General features: G+C 39.1%; 1 protein-coding gene across 1 annotated transcript in view; it reads left to right on the top strand.

The window, feature by feature from the left end:
- Positions 1 to 19,942, top strand: part of MGAM2 (maltase-glucoamylase 2 (putative)) — an 85,227-nt gene that overhangs the window by 10,228 nt on the left and 55,057 nt on the right. The window contains exons 3-14 of the mRNA XM_064575629.1: positions 3,951 to 4,074; positions 4,194 to 4,303; positions 4,634 to 4,788; positions 5,626 to 5,797; positions 8,695 to 8,794; positions 9,615 to 9,727; positions 9,845 to 9,970; positions 12,610 to 12,741; positions 12,831 to 12,929; positions 15,360 to 15,473; positions 16,354 to 16,438; positions 19,392 to 19,509. Of these exons, the coding sequence (XP_064431699.1) occupies positions 3,951 to 4,074; positions 4,194 to 4,303; positions 4,634 to 4,788; positions 5,626 to 5,797; positions 8,695 to 8,794; positions 9,615 to 9,727; positions 9,845 to 9,970; positions 12,610 to 12,741; positions 12,831 to 12,929; positions 15,360 to 15,473; positions 16,354 to 16,438; positions 19,392 to 19,509 (1,448 nt within the window). The remainder of the gene's footprint in view (positions 1 to 3,950; positions 4,075 to 4,193; positions 4,304 to 4,633; positions 4,789 to 5,625; positions 5,798 to 8,694; positions 8,795 to 9,614; positions 9,728 to 9,844; positions 9,971 to 12,609; positions 12,742 to 12,830; positions 12,930 to 15,359; positions 15,474 to 16,353; positions 16,439 to 19,391; positions 19,510 to 19,942) is intronic.

The raw sequence follows: 19,942 nt of genomic DNA, 5'->3' as shown, positions 1-19,942 counted from the left end.
TTTAGTTTTACGCTTGATAACCCTTAACTTGGCTATTATGCATTAATTCTTTTAATACTCTAATGAATTCAAATTGTTAACCTTTTATTTAACATTATAAAAACATCTATTTTTTTTAGTGAAATGGGCTTATATATTTTTGTTGGTTTATTTTGACTTTTCCTTGTCTAGTTTGTTGCCAGAATTATTATAGTTTAATAAAATGAATGAGGAAACTTTCTATCTTTTTCTATGTTCTGAAAAGTATATATTATATGAGAATATTCTATTCCCCAAATGATCTGGGCAAAGTATCATTTTTTTATTTTTTTTAGGGAAGGGTCTTTGACTACTTACAACTCATGGCAACTGGTCATTTCCACCTCTTCTTATTTTGATTATTTAATATTTTACTATTTAAAGATTCAAATTATAGTTTCACATTCGTTGGCAAATATTTGTACAAATAGTTTTCTCACAATCCTTAGTTATGTTAAAAATCCTATATATCTGGGGCACCTGGCTAGCTAGGTTGATTGAGCCTCAGAATCTTAATTTTGGCTCAGGTCATGATCTCGGAGTCATGAGATTGAGCTCCGCGTCTGGCTCCATGCTGTGTGTGGAGCCTGCTTGAAATCCCTCCCTCTCTCTCTGCCCTGCTCATGTGCTTGTGTTCTCTCTCTTCTCAAAAAAAAAAAAAAAAAAAAAATCCTATATCTCTATTGTCATTCACCATTTTTTTTTGTTTTTGTTTTTTTTATTCTTATGTTAATCCCCATACATTACATCATTAGTTCTAGATGAAGTGTTCCATGATTCACTGTCCGTGCACAACACCCAGTGCTCCATGCAGAATGTGCCCTCCTCAATACCCACCACCAAGCCAACCCACCCTCCCACCCCCCTCCCCTCTAGAACCCTGTTTGTTTTTCAGAGTCCATCATCTCTCATGGTTCGTCTACCCCTCCGATATCCCCCGCTTCATTCTTCCCCTCCCGCTACCTTCTTCTTCTTCTTCTTTTTTTTTTTCTTAACATATATTGCATTATTTGTTTCAGAGGTACAGATCTGAGATTCAACAGTCCTGCACAATTCACAGCGCTTACCAGAGCACATACCCTCCCCAGTGTCCATCACCCAGTCACCCCATCCCTCCCACCCCACCCCCCACTCCAACAACCCTCAGTTTGATTCCTGCGTTTAAGAATTCCTCATATCAGTGAGATCATATGATACATGTCTTTCTCTTTTTGACTTATTTCACTCAACATAATACCCTCCAGTTCCATTCATTCACCATTTTTGTTTCTAATCTTGTTTGTCCCTCTTTTTGTCAGAAGAGGATTTCATAAGGTATTCATATTTCTTTGATCTTTTCAAAGAGTCTTTGTTAGATTTATTGATCTGCAAATCTAATATCAAAACATATCCTTGCACTGTAGTAATTATCCATGTGGAATTATAGCAGGAATTGACACATATGCCAAACCTATAAAACAGGAAGTTCTAAAATGCATATTTTCATGTCATATATGCGCACTGAAATTTAGCATGTTGGGAACATGGCATTTCAAGTCAATAGTGGAAACAATGTCTAATTAATGGTGGTGTCTGTCTCACCTACTAAGCTGGGTGGCAGCACTCTATCATGGGAACTTAGATGAATACTTGAAACAGAGGAGATGCTTATTTCATGTTTTAAACTGAACTGTAGATACTTGATTCTTTTCTCTTTCATTAATTACTGCTAAATACTGCTTTTACTCATAAATCATTCATGTAGTTTTTCTGGGTTTATTTCGGTCTTTTCGAATTGCGTGGGTTGTATATTGAGTTGTTCATCATGTATAACATTACTTTCTTTATTTGATTCCCCCTTCCCTCACTTGTGTCCTCTTTTCACCCCTTTTGGAATGTTCTAGTTGAGTATTACTGTCTGGCTCCACTGGTCACTTTGCCTACCCTTTCTCTCATACTTTCCGTGTCTTTGTCCTTGTGTTCTGAGATAATCCTAAATTTGATTTTTAAAAAAATTCTTCTTGTCTTGACATTGTTCTCTTTCCTTTTTGTTACTCAGTCCAAATATTAAGGAGTTTTAAATCTTGTTGTTCAATATCTTAACTTTCAATATTCTTTGTTGCTTTTTTTCTAATGGAAGCAACAGTTATATGCCTCTCTAAAGATAATAATTATATTTATTTAAAACGTTTGTAATTTTTTTTTCTATTAATTGTTTCCTGCAATTTGTTTCTTCTGTTTATTGAGTCTGGTGCCTATCATAGTGTTGGTTTCTCTCATGTTTGGTGGTTCTTGACTATCATCTTTGTGTTTAATTATCTATGACTGCCTGTCCTATTTACCTTGGTTTGCACTGAGTATTTAGGAGGGAAGAAAACAACTGCTGAAGGGAACGTGGGTACTTGTCTGGGGGCGAGGGGCCTGGCTTATTAGCTGGTGCATTGCCATGTCTTCTGGTTCCCAGCATCTTTCTCCTAACTTCCTTAGCCTATGAACAAATACTTCAGGATGCCCACCAATTAGTCAGAGCTTAGCAATAGCTATAAGGAATGTCAGATTGGGCAGCTAAATGTTCATACTGGAGCTTCCCAATTAATCATCCAAAACTATGCCCCAGGTTCTCTTCCACTTCTCCACATTGACTTGGCTTGGAGCAGTTCTTTTTTTCCTCTTGTGTTTTATTTAGGTCATGAATATTTTTTTCCCTGGAGTTCATAAAGTCTATTTCCTGTGTTTCAGTCATTTCATACCATTTCTGCCATATTGCATTATAGCTGGCTGCTTTGTAATGGTTTTGTATTTTTTTCTTAATGATACTTTTGTCACTTCATGTAAATTTAGTTGGGTGGAGAGGTGGATGCCTATGTTTGTTTCAACAGTTTGATTCAATTTGCCATCTATTTTAGTTCTTTATTATAACAAAACAATTTTTATGTAAGTGGATATTAAAGTTGTAGGAAAATACATCTCACCAAAAAATAATCATTTTTTAAAGCTTTTATTTATCTATTTGTCAGAGAGAGAGAGCACAAGCAGGGGAAGTGGCAAAGGGAGAGGGAGAAGCCAGCTCCCCACTGAGCAGGGAGTCTGGATGGGGCTTGATCCCAGGACCTTGGGATCACAACCTGAGCTGAAGGCAGACACTTAACTGACTGAGCCACCCAGGCACCCCAAATATTAATCATTGTAAAAATCCATAATCAAACCACTCTGAGAAGCCACATGTGGTTTATTTTTACCTTATGGACATTGTGAATTTGTTTATGTCACCCTCTGTCCCATTTCTATCTTAATTTTTTCCTATTTCCTTTGTTTTACTTCTCTTACATTTTAGAAATGCATTTCTTTATGCCATATTGTTAGTCATTTCCATGACTGTTCCTCATGAGAAAGTCTAAATTGGTTGGCCCGACATCTAGCTTATTCGTATGAATATTGTTTCCCTCTGGCATGTTTCTCTCAGTGTTCTTGGCACAATGAACTTGTGGTTTTTATGAATCTATCATGTATTGCTGCTTTCTCTGCTCTCCTGTTCCCCTACCTAACCCCTCACGGTGCACTAGGAGTGGGCTTACCTTTCACCTACCTGGAAGTCCTCCCACCCTGCTTGCAGCCTTCTAGACTGTGTGCCATGGCTGGCGTGTGCGTTCCTTTAGCCCCTGGGCACTCTCTGTCCGAGCACTCCTCTCATACTGAAATTGCATGTCCTACTAGACTGTAATGGAAGTTTGCTAAAGGCAAGAACTGTGTCTTATTTATCTGTATCATTAGTTTTTTGTCGGGGAGGTAATAAATGCATTTTGGATGGCTGTTTAAATGTGAATAAAAGAAGAACAAGTGACTGCATGTAAATAGGACCTATCTTAAAATCTTCTTGGAATAAAATTGGTTATAAATACATAGAACTTTCTTTCCTTCATTTCATATTATGTCACTCTGTGCCATTGTTACAGCATGTCTGCAGCTGGCAACGTAAGTGCTGCTGGAAACCGGCACCCGATAGTAATGTCCCTAGGTGCTTCTTCCCCAGGAACTGGGGCTATGAAGCCAACAGTAAGCAGAATGGTACAAGGACAGGTGAGCATTACCCTGATGAGCTCCCAGGGAATCACTCTTTAGGACTCAGATAAGCTAACTGCAAAATAAAATCTAAAAGCTTCCTTCCCCACCCCCCATTTTCCTCCCCCCAGCCCTAGGGTTTACAACCCCGTTGAAAAAGTTGCCGTTCCCATCTCTGTTTGAATATGATGTCAAGGACGCCCTCTTCACAGCTGAATATCAGACATCCAATCGTTTTCATTTTAAGGTTGGTTTGGTAGTTACCACTGAATACATCTCTGGGGAAAGCAGCGCCCCCACACTGGATTCAGATCATTCGCCTTTAGGCACTGCATAGAGGTGTGGAGGCAGGAGGTGCCTCTCTGTTCCTCTCTGCAGGAATCTCCCAAGGGGATGTGTGGGCTGTTGCGTGTTTTGTGGCAGACACGTGATTGGGTGATTTTTTTCTCACAACTCAGGAAACCCAGGATTAAGAATTAGAAGCTATTTTCTTTGGGGGCTGAGAGTGAAGCTCCTTTGTAGCTCTACAAGGAAGTGGTTTCATCTGGAGTTGGTCTTTCTCTTTTTCTTCTGACAGATCAATGATATCAACCATAAACGCTATGAAGTCCCCCCTGAAATTATTAACCTGTCTGATAGAACTACTAGAACCTCCAATTTGAACTATGACATAGAGGTCATTAATAAGCCCTTCAGCATCAAGATAATGAGGACAAGCAACAGAAGAGTCTTGTGAGCTTTTCAACACCCTTTGTGTATCTTTGAATATACAGTCTCAATATCATTCAGTCTGACTTACTGGGGGTGGATGATGAGATAAGTATGACCTGGGAAAATGTTTGGACCTTAGAAAATGTCAAAGTTTTTACTGTAAATCATTAACACTTGCTAACCTGTCATGATTGCAGAGCACAGCATGCTAAAATATAATGTGCTGGTGTGCTAAGTTAGATAAATGCACTTGTAGTTAATGTCTTTCATGAGAGAGGAAATTTTATTATTTTGGATGATCATTCACTTTGGAACTCAGCTTCACTGTTTATCATTCCAAGCTTTAATTTCCTGAGAAATTTGCCATGAACAATCTAACAACGGCCTGAGCTTAAACCATAAATTGTATGGGAGAAAGTACAGGGATTAATGTCGGTAAAACCTATTTTCAAGTCCTGGCACCAGCAAGTCACCGGTCGGCTTTGGGAGGTTAGGCAAAGCATCTCACATCAGCCTCAGTTCCCATATCTATAGAAAGGGAATCAGAATATCCACTGTTGCTCTGTGAACGGAGCTATATTCATGAAGCATCCAGAGCAGGTCCTGGCATGAAGCAGATGCCCAGCAAGTGTAAGGTCCCATCTGCTCTCTCCCCGCAATCATCCAACTTGAGTTTCTGGTGTCATGTCTCCTCCAGAATGAAAGCATCAGAGACACCCTAGAAAGTCCTTCCAAGGTAGTACGAACGTGGATGAGAACACCTGAAACAACTGTTCTCAAAGTGAACAGGGAGAGTAGCAGACAGGGTCCTGGCAGAGAGAGCTGTTTGGTGACTCTCACTCTTACCCCACGGCCCAGACTGGACACGAGCATCGGGCCCCTGCAGTTCGCCCAGCAGTACCTGCAGCTGTCCTTCCGACTTCCCAGCACTGCTGTGTATGGCCTGGGGGAGCACGTGCATCAGCAGTACCGCCACAACATGAGCTGGAAGACCTGGCCCATCTTCACTCGTGATGCCGCCCCCACCGAGGTGAGCTTCCCTTCCCCCTACCTAGGGCTCACAGGAAGGAAACCCTTCTCTCCTTTCCAGAAAGTGACCTAGAGTCAAGCAACCTACAGAGTTATATCCATATCTTATTTTGCCCAAGTTAGATCGGTTTGTGCTGGAGGATACTTGTTCTTGAGGTTTATAAGCTCACAGTTAGTAATATATCAGTGTTTTTGGTTTTGTTTTCTTTATTATTTTTTTTATTGAGGTATTGCTGACATGCAACATTATATTAGTTTCAGGTGTACATCATCATGGTTCTATATTTGTCTATATTGTGAAACAATCACCACAATAAATCTAATTAACATTTGTCACCACACTAGATACAGGATTATTTTTCTTTCCTTGTGATGAGAACTTTTTTTTTTGAATTCAGTTAATTAACATATTATTAGTTTCAGAGGTAACGGTCAGTGATTCATCAGTAACATGTCAATTTTTTAAAACATCCCACTTTTAAAGGAAAATATAATTTAATGACTATATGATGGCCTAATATATATATTAGAAAATCCTTCTGCAAAATAACTATGTTTGTCTTTAATAATTAATTGGGTAGTATCTAGGGGAGAGCTTCAGCAGGGGCTCCCCCCAGTAGAACTTTGAAGACTAAAAAGAATTCCTCTTTTGGCAGTTTTAGTATTATTCTAGGTCTCTGCTACTTGAAGTATGTTCTGGAGACAGCAGTGTTGGCATCACTTGGGAGGTTGTTAGACATGCAGAATCTCAGGTAGAGCCCAGACCTATGGAACCATAATCTGCATTTTAATAAGATCTACAAGTGAACCATACACATATTCAAGTGGGCCAAGAGCTGGTCTAGAGCAGTGCCTCTCAACTTACCTGTAGTGAAGGATCAGTTCCTTTCTTTCTCTCTGTTATTATTATTATTTTTTAATCCTGGGGAAATGAAATAAAATTACTCAAAGACATAAAATATAAGCTCAAATTTTAAATTGAACAGCTTTTAAATTACTCTTTTAAATTGCTATAAAGTTTCTAAACTCTTTCTCTTGTTTTTTGTACTTTCCTTGCTGATTTACAGCAAAGGATGTGGGGAGGTACAAGTCCACGGACAATACTTTGAGTAGCACTGCTTTGTAGAGCAGGTCTTGAAGCTTCCATTGTGCTGATGACGTTTCCCAAATCTGTGATGTATGTTGCAAGGGAGGGATGGGACTGAAGTTTTGCAATTCGTATTCCACAGGAGATGAACAAATCAAGTAGCACATTAGCTGGCCCATCCACCATTGTCTGATGCAATGAAGGGGACACACTTATTGAACCAGAGTAAAGCAATAGCCAGCACATTCACTAAAGTGCTTGCTCAAGGCCCTTGACAAACATGCAACATAAGCTTCATACTAAGCTTGGCTCTCTAGCTGAAAAATCCTTGAGTTATGTAGTCACAGATTAGATAAATGTCTTATCTGTCTTCCTTCCCTCCTTCCTCCCACATCCCCCCCCCTTCTTTCTGTCTTCTGTCCCTCTCTTTCTCTCTCTCACTTTTTCACTTACAGTAATACACATTATCTCTTTTTATATCAGTGCTCATCACAGCCCTGTGACAGGTTCAGTATCTTTTTTTAAATTTTAAACTTAGGGCGCCTGGGTGGCTCAGTCAGTTGAGCGACTGCCTTCAGCTCAGGTCATGATTCCAGGGTCCTGGGATCGAGTCCCACATCGGGCTCCCTGCTCTGCGGGGAGCCTGCTTCTCCCTCTCCCACTCCCCCTGCTTGTGTTCCCTCTCTCACTGTGTCTCTCTCTGTCAAATAAATAAATAAAATCTTTAAAAAAAAATAAATTTTAAACTTATTTACTACCTAAGTATTATATATTAATTATAGAAAAATTAGAAAATACAGCTAGGCATAAAGAAGAAATACAAAATTTCTCATAAAACATTATCTTCTGCTAACATTTTGTCCTATGTCTTTGCAGATATTTTCCAAATTTTAAAAAATAACTTGACTGGAATATAATTTATATACTATACAATTCATTTGTTTTAAGCGTACAATTCAGTGATTGCTTAGCACATTACTTAGCACATACGTACATACATACGTAGACAAACAGGCACACCTAGTGTCAGAAATTTGCATGCTAAATTACCTGTGTCATCATGGAAACAGCAGTTTATGGAGTTGGATGGATATGGTTTTGAATTTTAGCTTTACTTCTTCCTAACTCTCTCAGTGTTGGGCTGGTTAATTAGCACCTCTGAGTCTTAGTTTCTCCCTTTATAAAACGAGAACGCAAGGCTTCCTTTGGTGGACTGGTAGTGAGGAATGCCTTACACTATGCACGGAAGGCAGGCAGCACATTGGAGGAGCTCCATCAAAGTTAGCTGTTATTTTATGAAAGAAAGCAGCACCTGGGGTGATATGGTTAACAAGAGCTGATGATTGTAATCCAGTTTTAGAAGATTTTCATCATCCCACTAGGATCCCTCATACTTTTATAGACATAATCCCCATTCCCACCCCAGTGCCCACTTTAGCCCTGGGCAATCACCATTCTACTTTCTGTCTGTATAGATTTGACTTTTCTGGATACTTCATATAAATAGAATCATGCAATATTTGGTTTCTTTTGTATCCATTTCTTTCACTTAGTATCACATTTATGAGGTTTGTTCCTGTTGTAGCATGGATCAGTTTTTCATTTCTTATTATTACTAATAGTATTCCATTGTATGTATTTTGTTTATCCATTTATCAGTTGATATTACCATTTCAATACCTTTTTGATATAATACTAACCCACGTCAGGTGTTGACCAAGTACATGTTGTATGTGGCGTTTGACTTTATTCTAGGGTAAATAACATTTTCAACATGTACTACTATTATTTGTTATCATTTTTCTTGACAGGACATGATTAATCTGTATGGAGCTCATACATTCTTCCTGTGCCTTGAAGACACCAGCGGCTCCTCTTTTGGTGTTTTTCTGTTGAACAGTAATGCCATGGGTAGGAAGCATCTTTTTATCTCAACAGGAATATGTTTGGGGATGTGGCTTTTATAAAACTAACTTTCATGGCGAGATCATTATTTAACAGAATGTGTATTTAACCTACAATGCTTCTATATGGGAACCCAAAAAGTAGGGTAACCTGTTATAAATCTAGTTCATGCTGAAAGCTATTTCCATTGAAAACTTCTTTCGGGTTCTCTTTTGATGCAGTGTTTTCCATAATATTCTGTAGATAACAAGATGCATTGACAGATAGGTCCCAAAGATACCTGTAGATTTCAACATGTAAACCAGACTGTCTGTCTGTAGGCAACAAGGCTGTGTTCCGTAAGCTGTTTCTCATAGCTCATTCCTTCCCTACTCCAGAATCTTCTCCCTCAAGCTTCTGGACTAACAGTGCCTTAATAAAGGCTTGTTTTTATTTTTATTTGTAAATTATAATTAAACTCATCTAATAAGGTTTTTAAAACTTTTCCATTACTTTAAATCATTCACAAATTCCAGACATTTGTATTGTTATATAGCCAGATTAAAATAGAATTGGTTCTTAATTGAATTAAAATAAAAAAATAAGATTATAATAAGAAAAAAATAGAATTGGTTCAGCTTTCTCTTAAAAAAATCAATTCTTCATTAGTGTTTTACTCACTTAATATTATAAACATCAGCAATCTAAAGAAAAGAATTTTTTGTGTGGCTTTCATCTCTTGCAAAATGAGACTGAGATTGTTTTGGATAGCTCAGGTATTCATATTCTAGAGAAAAGTATATCTGCAACCACAAAATTCTAATAACCCTCATTTTAATCCTTTCAGAGGTCACCCTGCAGCCTGCTCCTGCGATCACTTACCGCACGATTGGGGGCATCCTTGACTTTTATGTATTCCTGGGAAATACTCCAGAACAAGTGATTCAGGAATACCTGGAGGTATGGGCTTTGCTTGAACAGAGTTACAAATGGAAATGGAAAGTGTTTTCTGTACAGACATGGTGCTCAAAGCAGTAGTTTTTAAATGCTTAAACATGTCTATATTTATTTTTTCAGCTCATTGGACGACCAGTGCTGCCTCCCTACTGGAGTCTTGGGTTCCAGCTTAGTCGCAGGAACTATGGTGGCATCAATGGATTGAAGGAGGTTGTGAACCGAAATCTTGTAGCTGGGATCCCTTATGTAAGTCGGAACTTCTCTTAACCTGTGTAAGGCACCATTTCCTATCTTTCAGTTTTTGCATCTAATTCAATGTATTAGGAAGAAATACAGAGAGAGATAGGTGGATAGACACATACATACGTAGACAAACAGGCACACCTAGTGTCAGAAATTTGCATGCTAAATTACCTGTGTCATCATGGAAACAGCAGTTTATGGAGTTGGATGGATATGGTTTTGAATTTTAGCTTTACTTCTTCCTAACTCTCTCAGTGTTGGGCTGGTTAATTAGCACCTCTGAGTCTTAGTTTCTCCCTTTATAAAACGAGAATGCAAGGCTTCCTTTGGTGGACTGGTAGTGAGGAATGCCTTACACTATGCACGGAAGGCAGGCAGCACATTGGATGAGCTCCATCAAAGTTAGCTGTTATTTTATGAAAGAAAGCAGCACCTGGGGTGATATGGTTAACAAGAGCTGATGATTGTAAAAATGACTCACAGTAAGTGAGTTTCTCATAGCGACCTTGAACACTCCTTCCAGATCTAGCAGACTCTTAATTTTGAAAGTTCAGTGGTTGCCAAGTATTTATGATGTTCAATGTCCACTGGTAAATAGATAATTATTAAGTGTAGACTACTTGATAAGTTCCTCCAGGAGATGTAGAATGCCTTTAATGAAGTTATCAAAACAGTTTATTTGGGGCCAGATCTTTGGAACTGTGTCGCAAGCATATATTTGGTTAGCATGCGAAGGAAGAATGTGCAGGTGGAAATGACTTTGGCCTGATCTCAGGACTTAACAATGCCCTCTCAGGGCAGCAAGGAGAGCAGGCAGGGAGATGAATTTTTCCTGTGAGAAAACATGCCTGCTGTGGTGTTTTGGTGTCTAGAGGAAATTGATCATGTGTTTCATTAAAATGCTCCCAAATCTGATACCTGCAAGCACTCAATTCCAGGAGGAATCAGGCCAAATCTTGCCGCGTGGTTATTATTTTATAAGGTGCTTTCACAACCATGGTTAAACGTCATTTATTGGTATTTTGTAAATGAGATAATGGAAACACACTGCATAGTTAGTAACTTTTCTAAGGTCACTAAAGCTAGCTAAATGGCAGGACCAGGATTCAAAAATGGTTCTTTTACTCCATGTGGTATTGGTTTCAATTTATGCTCGTACCTCTGATGTGAAGGGCTTTTCTGAGGTGCTGCTGATTCAGGAACAAATGAGCTTTCCTTCCACGGATTGGATCTTTCCCACCATGTGTGGGTGGAGGCACTGGGTATTGACTGACTGCCCAGTGTTAGAACAGATGTGCTGTGTTGGCACCAGGCCACCAGCCACATTTTCCTGCAGGCCTGGAAGCTAGAACTTTCTAAGACACATGAGGAACACTTAACTACATGAGGAACACATTCTTGGAAGACCTTCAGATGTCCTTGAAGTTGTGGCAGTTTGGAAAAAAAGAGCAGCTGGATTCAAAGGGCCTATCACAAAAGCTGCAGTCGGCCCCACCCACCCCTGCGTATGACCTTGGGACATGTCACTCAAACCCTTCACATTTCAGTCTTCTCACTAAGAATAACACCTGCTCCTCACAGATTGGTATGCAAACACTAAAATAAACTATGTATGAGACTTTGGTGAATTAAAGCTCTGTCCCTTTGTCGTTTATCTTTGTGAGTTATTGTTCTAGAAGTTTTATAGAGCAAGAAGACTGTTTTCTCCTCTAATGATATAGTCTAGCTTAATGTTTAGGGTCCAAGTTAGCACATGGTTACAACATTACTAATATACTCACCCAAACAGACATTTGAAGAGCACCTGTTTTATGTCAAGCATCCAGGCTCTCAAGCTGCAGGGATGGGGGCACCTGGGTGGCTCAGTTGGTTAAGCATCTGCCTTCGGCTCAGGTCATGATCCCAGAGTTCTGGGACCGAGTCCCGCATCAGGCTCCTTGCTCAGTGGGGAGCCTGTTCTCCTGCTGCCTGCTGCTCTCCCTGCTTGTGCTCTCTCTCTCTCTGACAAATAAATAAATAAAATATTTTTTAAAAAAGTTTCAGGGATGAACAAGGCACAGTCCCTACCCTCAAGTTCCTCCCAAAGCCTCATGACATGCATTGGTCAGGACAAAGACATAAAACTACAACCTGAGAGAGCCTGCATCTTTCAGAAGGGCCTTATTTATTTCTAGGAGGTAGCCAAGCCCTGGAAGTTCAAGGGTCATTAAGAAATATGGCTTCAGGGGCACCTGGGTGGCTCAGTCAGTTAAGCATCTGCCTTTGGCTCAGGTCCTGATCTCAGGGTCCTGGGGTCAAGTCCCACATCCGGCTCCCTGCTTAGCGGGGAGCCTGCTTTTCCTTCTCCATCTGCCTCTCCCCCCTGCTCGCGCTCTCTCTCTCTCAAATGAATAGAATCTTAAGAAAGAAAGAAAGAAAGAAAGAAAGAAAGAAAGAAAGAAAGAAAGAAAGAAAGGAAGGAAGGAAGGAAGGAAGGAAGGAAGGAAGGAAGGAAGGAAGGAAGGAAGGAAGGAAGGAAGGAAGGAAGGAAGGAAGGAAGAAAAATATAGCTTCAGTTTTAGTGAGGAAGAACCAGGGCTATGATACTTTCTGTCAGCACAGTGATATTTCCTAGGTTCTAACTGGCTGGCACTATCTTTCAGGATGTCCAGTATTCTGACATAGACTACATGGATGGAAATAAGGATTTCACTATTGATCAACGAGCCTACCCTGATCTCTCAAATTTTACCAACGACTTACATAAGCAAGGACTGAAATATGTAATCATTATGGTATGTTCAAACAAGTCTGTTGCCTCGTTTTCCCTTTCAAGGTGCAAAAGAAATTGGCAAAAATAATATTTGTTATATTTATTTATTAGAATCCTGGCATCTTAAATAACTCTGACTATCAGCCCTATATGAATGGAAGGAAAAAGAGAGTATGGATCTTGGGGGACAATGGCTTTGTCGTTGGACAGGTAATTTTGCAAGGAAATCAATAAATTAGTCATTTGGGGAACTTTGTACTTTTATTAATGAAAGTGAGTAGAAGGCACGTTGTAGTATCATCACTGTTTTCATGCTTTAGAGGCTTCCTTTATTATTATTTTTAAAACAGTAGATGTAATAGTAAAATGATTAAAATTCTGAAGGATTTTTAAAATTGAAATATATTTGACATATGACATTGTGTAAATTTCAGGTTTACAGCATGTTGATTTGATACACTTGTATATTGCAAATTGTGGCGAGAGCACTTCGACCATATCACATAATTATCATTTCTTTTTTTGTGGTGGGAAAAATTAATACCTAGTCTCTAAAAAGCTAGCCCCTGACTTTCTGTACTACAGATATTTGAGAAGCAATGTATTATAAGAAGAAAATTCATTTATTCTTAAAGTCCTCCTGCCTCTCAATTTCTTTCTCTTTCCCAAGACAATACATTCGGCTACAATAATGTGGTAGGATGCTCACAGTCTAATGTGAAACCTGTCTCAGCTAATGTACTTTTATTTTACATGAGACTTAACAGAGCCCAGCCTTTATTCAGGCATTGGAGTAGGCTGATTAGAAGCCTATTTCCAGAGTACTTTACATCAAATCGTGGAGGCAACTTTCTATTCCAGTTACATATAGGGTCAGACCTAGCTGACTGGATTATGGGAGATTTACTAAAACTGATACTTAATCTGAGAGTTTATGTGTCTGCAAATTGTATTGCTCCTAGGCGGTTTACTTTTCAAAACTGTCTTTTCAGGGTTATCAATGTCCCCTTAATCCCCCCTTAACTGCTCACTTAATTCCTATCATTGACTTTGTTTACAATACTTAATTCTATTTACTTTCTTTTTCATTGAGTCTAACCTTCTATGAAATAGTAGTTTCCTTCCTTCCCCAAACCAATGCTTTGATTTTATTGTTTTGTTTGAAATGAATTTCTATAATATCAGACCGATATTCATATGTAAGTACAAAATCAGAGCCCGTGGTCACATAAACATGATTTTGATTATCTAAAAAGTAGATTATCCAGACCTGTGAGTCATTTCAGTAGTACTCATATTTGAGTGGTATACAATTGGTAATTTGCATATATTACAAGAATTTAATTTGTTGCCTCCACTGACCAAGAAATAACACAAACATTTGATCTGAGATGTTGGCAGAGGTAGTAGTCTTGGAGGTGGCTGGAGGTTTATTATAAAGGTATTTGGGTGGTGCCTGGAGGCTCAGGTGTTTAAGCGTTCGATTTAGGTCATGATCTCAGGGTTGTGAGATTGAGCCCTATGTCGGACTCTGCACGGGGCCTGAAGCCTGCTTAAGATTCTCTCTCCCTCTCCCTCTGCCTCTCCTCCCACCCCCACTCATACTCTCTCTCTCTCTAAAATAAACAAACAAATTAATTAATAAAAATAAAGATATTTGGTTGGAATGAAGTTTGCTGGGCCTACTCTAGATAGAGTGTTGCTATAGGTGACTTCTTTACCACATTGCCTATTTCCTGAGTCCAAAATTACCTCTAGTTATTATTTAGTGCCCTATCACCTAACACAAGAGACCAGGAGTTCAACCCATTTAAACTGAGAATTTTCAGCTCCCATCTTGAGTTTTAAGAAGTCTCTGCATATTCACATTATATGTATTTTATAATATATAAATAAATATTAACATAAAATATATGTAATACATATAACACATAATATATATTAACATATGTAAGATATATATTAATTATATTGCCTGAGCATAAGGTCCTAAATGACAACCTATGAGTTTGTTGGGAAAATAAACAAGAATGTAAGCACAAAAGCTTGTATCCTCTATCAATTCAGAGTTTTCAATAATTTGGCTGTAATTTCTATCTTTGCACTATTTCTGGAAAATGTTAAAAGCTACATCGGTAGGAATAGATTAGGAAGAGAAGAGAGGATAAGAAATACTGGACCTGAGTAAGAAGCACAAAATTCATCTCACCATTTAAAACAGATTGTTTCTCTACCAAACCAAATGTATCATTTATAAACATCATTCTTCAAAGCAGGTTTAAATGACCTTTGATTAACACATTGAGTGAATCTAGTCATTCTCTCCTAAAATCTTACCCACTTAGATGAATGAGTGTTTTTAGACTGTTCTCCCAGCTGGTCTGACATCATGAAATTTTGTTATTGTGTTTTCATTGAAAGAAGACATCTGATGGCTTCTCATGTATTTATGGCTGTTTTTCCTTTCCTTTTTTCTTCTTTTGGTTCCTTGTGTCTAGTTTACTATTTAGTTTGGGGTAAGTTTTGATTCTGAAATGTTAAGATGTCTGGGGCTCCTGGTGGCAGAAGCGATAGCAGCAATGAGCGCATCCGTGGTCCTCAGGCACACCCACTGCCCCCGCCTTCTTCTTTGTTCCCTAGGGATACCCCGGATGGACGGTCTTTCCTGATTATAGTAATCCGACTTGCACTCAGTGGTGGACAGAGCAGTTCAGTGAATTTCATAAAACTCTCGAGTTTGATGGAGTGTGGATTGTAAGTTGTTATGCCAGAATCAAACTTCTTTTGGAAATGGATAATCCAAGATTTGAGAATGAGCTTTGACCCTGATCTGTAATAAAATAGTTTTCTTGACATAGTGGTATTTAAAATCCTTTTACTTAATGCGGAGCTTATATGCAGGAAAATAGACCACCTCAAAACCCCAGATTTTAATTCTGGATCTGCCACCAACTGATTATTTCTTTTTTGAGAAAGTCCTTTAGTTTCCCATGGCCTCAGCTTCTACCTCCCTTAACTGTCTTTCAACTTAAAGATACTGTTTTATGAGAGGTTGTCGCACCGATCCATTAAAATTTAAAGTTAATCAGAGTGATTTAATAAACCCCTTTCATTTTTTAGGTGGGGATATCAGGTGGAGATATTTCTTTGAAATTTGGAAAATTATCTCTGTTAGCAAGATTAGGCATCACCTATTTTTAATCCATTTTAAAGAGACAGATTTGATCTCTGTTATATCTTCTTGTCCCTCACTGAGTGGAATAAAAGACAGGGGAAAGTATAAAACAGAAATATTCCTCTGTCTTAGGTTCTTTCGAACAGCACTGAAACATTAACAGCAACAATAAAACTCACATTATTCATAAGGTAAGAATTAGCCTTTGGAATGGTATCGTTTAATTAGCTAATTGAAATCAATGTATAAAAGGTAAAATGTGCCTGATACCATTTCTGGCTGGAGGGCACCTTAGACACAGCGCAATCCGAAAGATGAAACAGAGGTCAAGAAAATTTAGGAAGATTCCTCAAGATCCCAAAGTCAATTAGTAAGAGGGGCTTCCAGCTGAGTAAACCTTGCCAGATGACTAACTCTACATCGGTAACACTTCCCTTTGTCCATCTTGTGTCTTTGAAGGAAATGGATGAAGTATCCAGCTTTCTCCAAGGTTCTGATCGCGGGTGTGAAGGGAACACCTTCAACTTTCCTCCTTTCACTCCCCGTAAGTTGTCTGGAGATACGCGTAGAGCAAGCTCAGCAGCACTCCGCGTGGCTGAGAACAGTCCCAGTTCCCAGTGCAAGGGGCCTGCAGGCACCCTGGCCACTCCCCTACCCGAGGCCTTGCTGCGCCCATGGCCTCTGGCCACCTTCTGGCCACCGGAACCCGAGGGCGAGTGTATGGTGGACACACGCCTCCCTCAAGGGGCTCTGCATCCTCCCATCCTCTTCGTGGTCTCCAAACCCCTCAGACAAATGGTTCAGTTTTCAAATTTGTGAGAATACCAGAATACTTTAAGGTAGAAACTACCTTCCACTGAAGGAACTCTGTAATTTTGTGAACTTTTTTTTTTTTTTTTAGCTCATCAGCCACAATTTAAAGCGTCCGTGGTTCCTTTTAGATCCTTCTTATTTTTAAGTCTCATTCTTAGTCAGATTTTCCAGTCCTGATTTTGAAAGTATGCATGTGTGTGAAACCGTATCAAATAGATTATGCTGTGGATTAACACAATAAAAGTTTATTTTTTGCTCCTATACTGCAGCTTGAGATGTGTGGCTCTCATCCAAGCAGTGGCTCAGGGATCTAGTTACTTCCACTGCTTGGTTCTCCCATCTCAGAATCCTTTGTTTCCCGATTAAAAAATCTCAAGCTGATAAGGCTGCAGTTAGCTCTAATATATACTGTGGCTGGAAAAGTAAGTCGATGCAACTAATTTACCACTACTGGAAGGTGATGTGTTAGTTATGAATCTAGATCTCTTAAAGATTTATTGACATTGTAAGTTCACTTTTAAGAATGTATCTAAAATATTGAAATGTATATATTTTTGGAAATATATATATTCTGGAAATATAACACTTTGAGAAACACTCGAAGTGTTACAAAATATTTTTAAAATTGAACTTTATAAAACATAGATCTATTGATTACCGTACAAACATCCAATACAACTTTCTAAAGTTGGTTAATGGTATTAGAAAATCTCATGATACAATGTTGGATGAAAAATCTATCCACCCACCTGTCCAGTCAGCCAGCCAGCTAGCTAATGTAATTAATGACTATTACGTATGTAGTTCCAGATATACACAAAAATGCAACTAAGGTAATAACGGCAAAATATTATGCTATTATTTCCCGAGCTGTGAGGCTATGTATATTTTCCAAATTTTAGACAATGGGAATGTATTTCTTTGATAAATAGAAAAAGGAATCTTTATTTTAAAAAGTTTTAAGAAGCAAGTTGTGTGAAGGGCGTATTGACAATAGGTTCAGTTAAGATTCTTCTTCAGATGTATTTGATTGTCTTCTGTTAATATACGTTGCTGAGAATTTGATTTCAAATAAAAATATTAGTTGGAACACACACACACACACACAAAGAATCCTTTGTTTCCAGCTTCCTGGGTGAAGGAGAGGGATGGTAGAGAAGTTTTATTGGCAGGCCTAGAAGTGGGGAGTATACAATTTGCTCACATTTCTTTGCTCAGAATCCAATCACGTATTCTCAGTTCAACCTCCAGCGAAAGTGTGAAATATAATCTTAACTCTCCCAGGAAGAGAACACAGCCTTGGTGAGGATCTGGCTAGTCTCTGCCAGTTGATTCTGGTTTGTCCACTTCACTTGCACCCTGGACTATGGTTGACCTATTTCTTTAGCTCCTTTTGGTCACTGAAGGAGTGGAGAACTTTTTTAGGAGGGATCTTGGCTTCAAACCATTTAACCTCTTGCAAAATCTGCTGTTTGCTTGTCTGTTTATTCCTCATTCTTCTCTGCTCAGTCTATGACCCCCCCCATTTTTTTTCCACTGCAGATCAGTTTATTGTGTTTCTCTTTTAATCTCTTAATCTTCTTAGCGAGAACCAAGTTTTTGGTTTTTGTTTTTTCTATAGAAAACTGCAATCTCATCCCCTTCTGCCTGCTTCTGGCAAGCACCTCACTCCCCAGCTCCCAGCATTTTTGTCTGCCTACCTATGACTAGCCACTACCTTGTAGCTGCTCTGCTTCTCACCTTTTCAGGATTGGACAGTTCACATTAGCGTGATGAAGAATTACATTCATTACCTTTGACCCTGGGACAATTTTAGCGTTTTTTCTTATCATTAAAGTGGTTGTGAGTCTCATTCCACAAACTGAGCTGTGCCAAATATAAATTTCATGTTTTATCATTCAACTTAATTTCCGATTAAGTTGGGCTGGTGAGATTCTGTTGGGCTAGTGGGAAAAAGTCAATGTCAGGGTTTCCTGGTTCCATTACTTTCTGGAACTGTGCTTCATACTGAGGCCCTATGTCCATGGCAAGGCCTCATGAAGGAGAGCTGATATTGCGCCCCACCCCGTTATTGGTTCACAAGAAGAAAAGGGAAGAAGGAGATTCTAGGCTACAAAGCAGAAAATGTTGAGCATTTTCGGCATGAAAAGGGAAAATAACAGTCAGACAATGGTGATTCTAGAAGCAGGATCTGAGTTCTTATTCATGAAACCACCCAAATGTCATATCTCATTTCTTAAAAAAAAAAAAAAAAAGCCTAACGGGTTGAATGCTTATAATGGAAGAATGAAAGTACATCTTTCCCACTGCCCCTCATCTCTGTTCCTTACACACTCAATTCTTCTTAATCAAATATGTGTAGAGAAATGTGGTGCTTTATTTACATTTCATCTCAGGCCGACTTCCCGTTGCTCTCCGCTCATTTTCCAGTTGTCTCCACTCAGCACCATGTTTTATGAGCTCCGAGGGAATGCACCTTAATTTTAATGATCTATCTCAGAGAGGGGCTTGGTGTGGGTCCCAGGTAGGATATAGCATTTAGGATAGAGTTTAAAACTGGAAAGGATTTTGTCAGGTGGAGATTGGGTGGGAAGGTGCAGTAACTGGGAAGGGAACAACTGGGTGGTTATTTTGTTAGAGCTGATTGATTGGGAAGTGCATCACTAATGGCTGTTCCCCCACAGGGATTCTGGACCGCTTGCTTTTTGCAAGAACCCTCTGCATGGATGTAGAATTTCAGTGGGGCCTTCACTATGATGTCCACAGCTTGTATGGCTACTCCATGGCAAAAGCAACACACTCGTAAGCACTTGGCTTTCGCCCTAATTCCCTTCTGGGGGAGGTGGGAGGTGGAGGGTTTTCGTATCTTCCATAAGTATGTTTTTCAAATATATTTTGTGGTTCTAAGGATGTACAACTCAGATCTTAGAGGATACTTAAGAGCTCTTCTCATAGAGCCCTTTGGTGCCTGTATGAGATTAGTTTTGATTGGCTTGTGACTAAGGGACTTCATTAAATACTGGTAGGCAGTAATGTGCGAGGTATTTAGAGCCCTGAGTTGGAAGCCAGCCCTTGCTTAGGTCCTGTTACCGAACCACACTAGGGTTGCCTGATTTGGCAAATAAAAATATAGGACCCAGTTAAACTTGTAGTGGACACACTTATACTAAAAATGATCCATTGTTTAAATGAAATTCAAGTTTGCCCGAGTGTCCCTTGTCTACCTGGCAGACTA

This window comes from Mirounga angustirostris, unplaced genomic scaffold (assembly GCF_029215605.1).
Source record: "Mirounga angustirostris isolate CCGP_5_RB_7025 unplaced genomic scaffold, mMirAng1.0.hap1 SCAF_12, whole genome shotgun sequence".
NCBI lineage: Eukaryota > Metazoa > Chordata > Mammalia > Carnivora > Phocidae > Mirounga > Mirounga angustirostris.
Note: the sequence above shows the minus strand (reverse complement) of the source record. Positions and strands in the feature narration are given on the sequence as shown.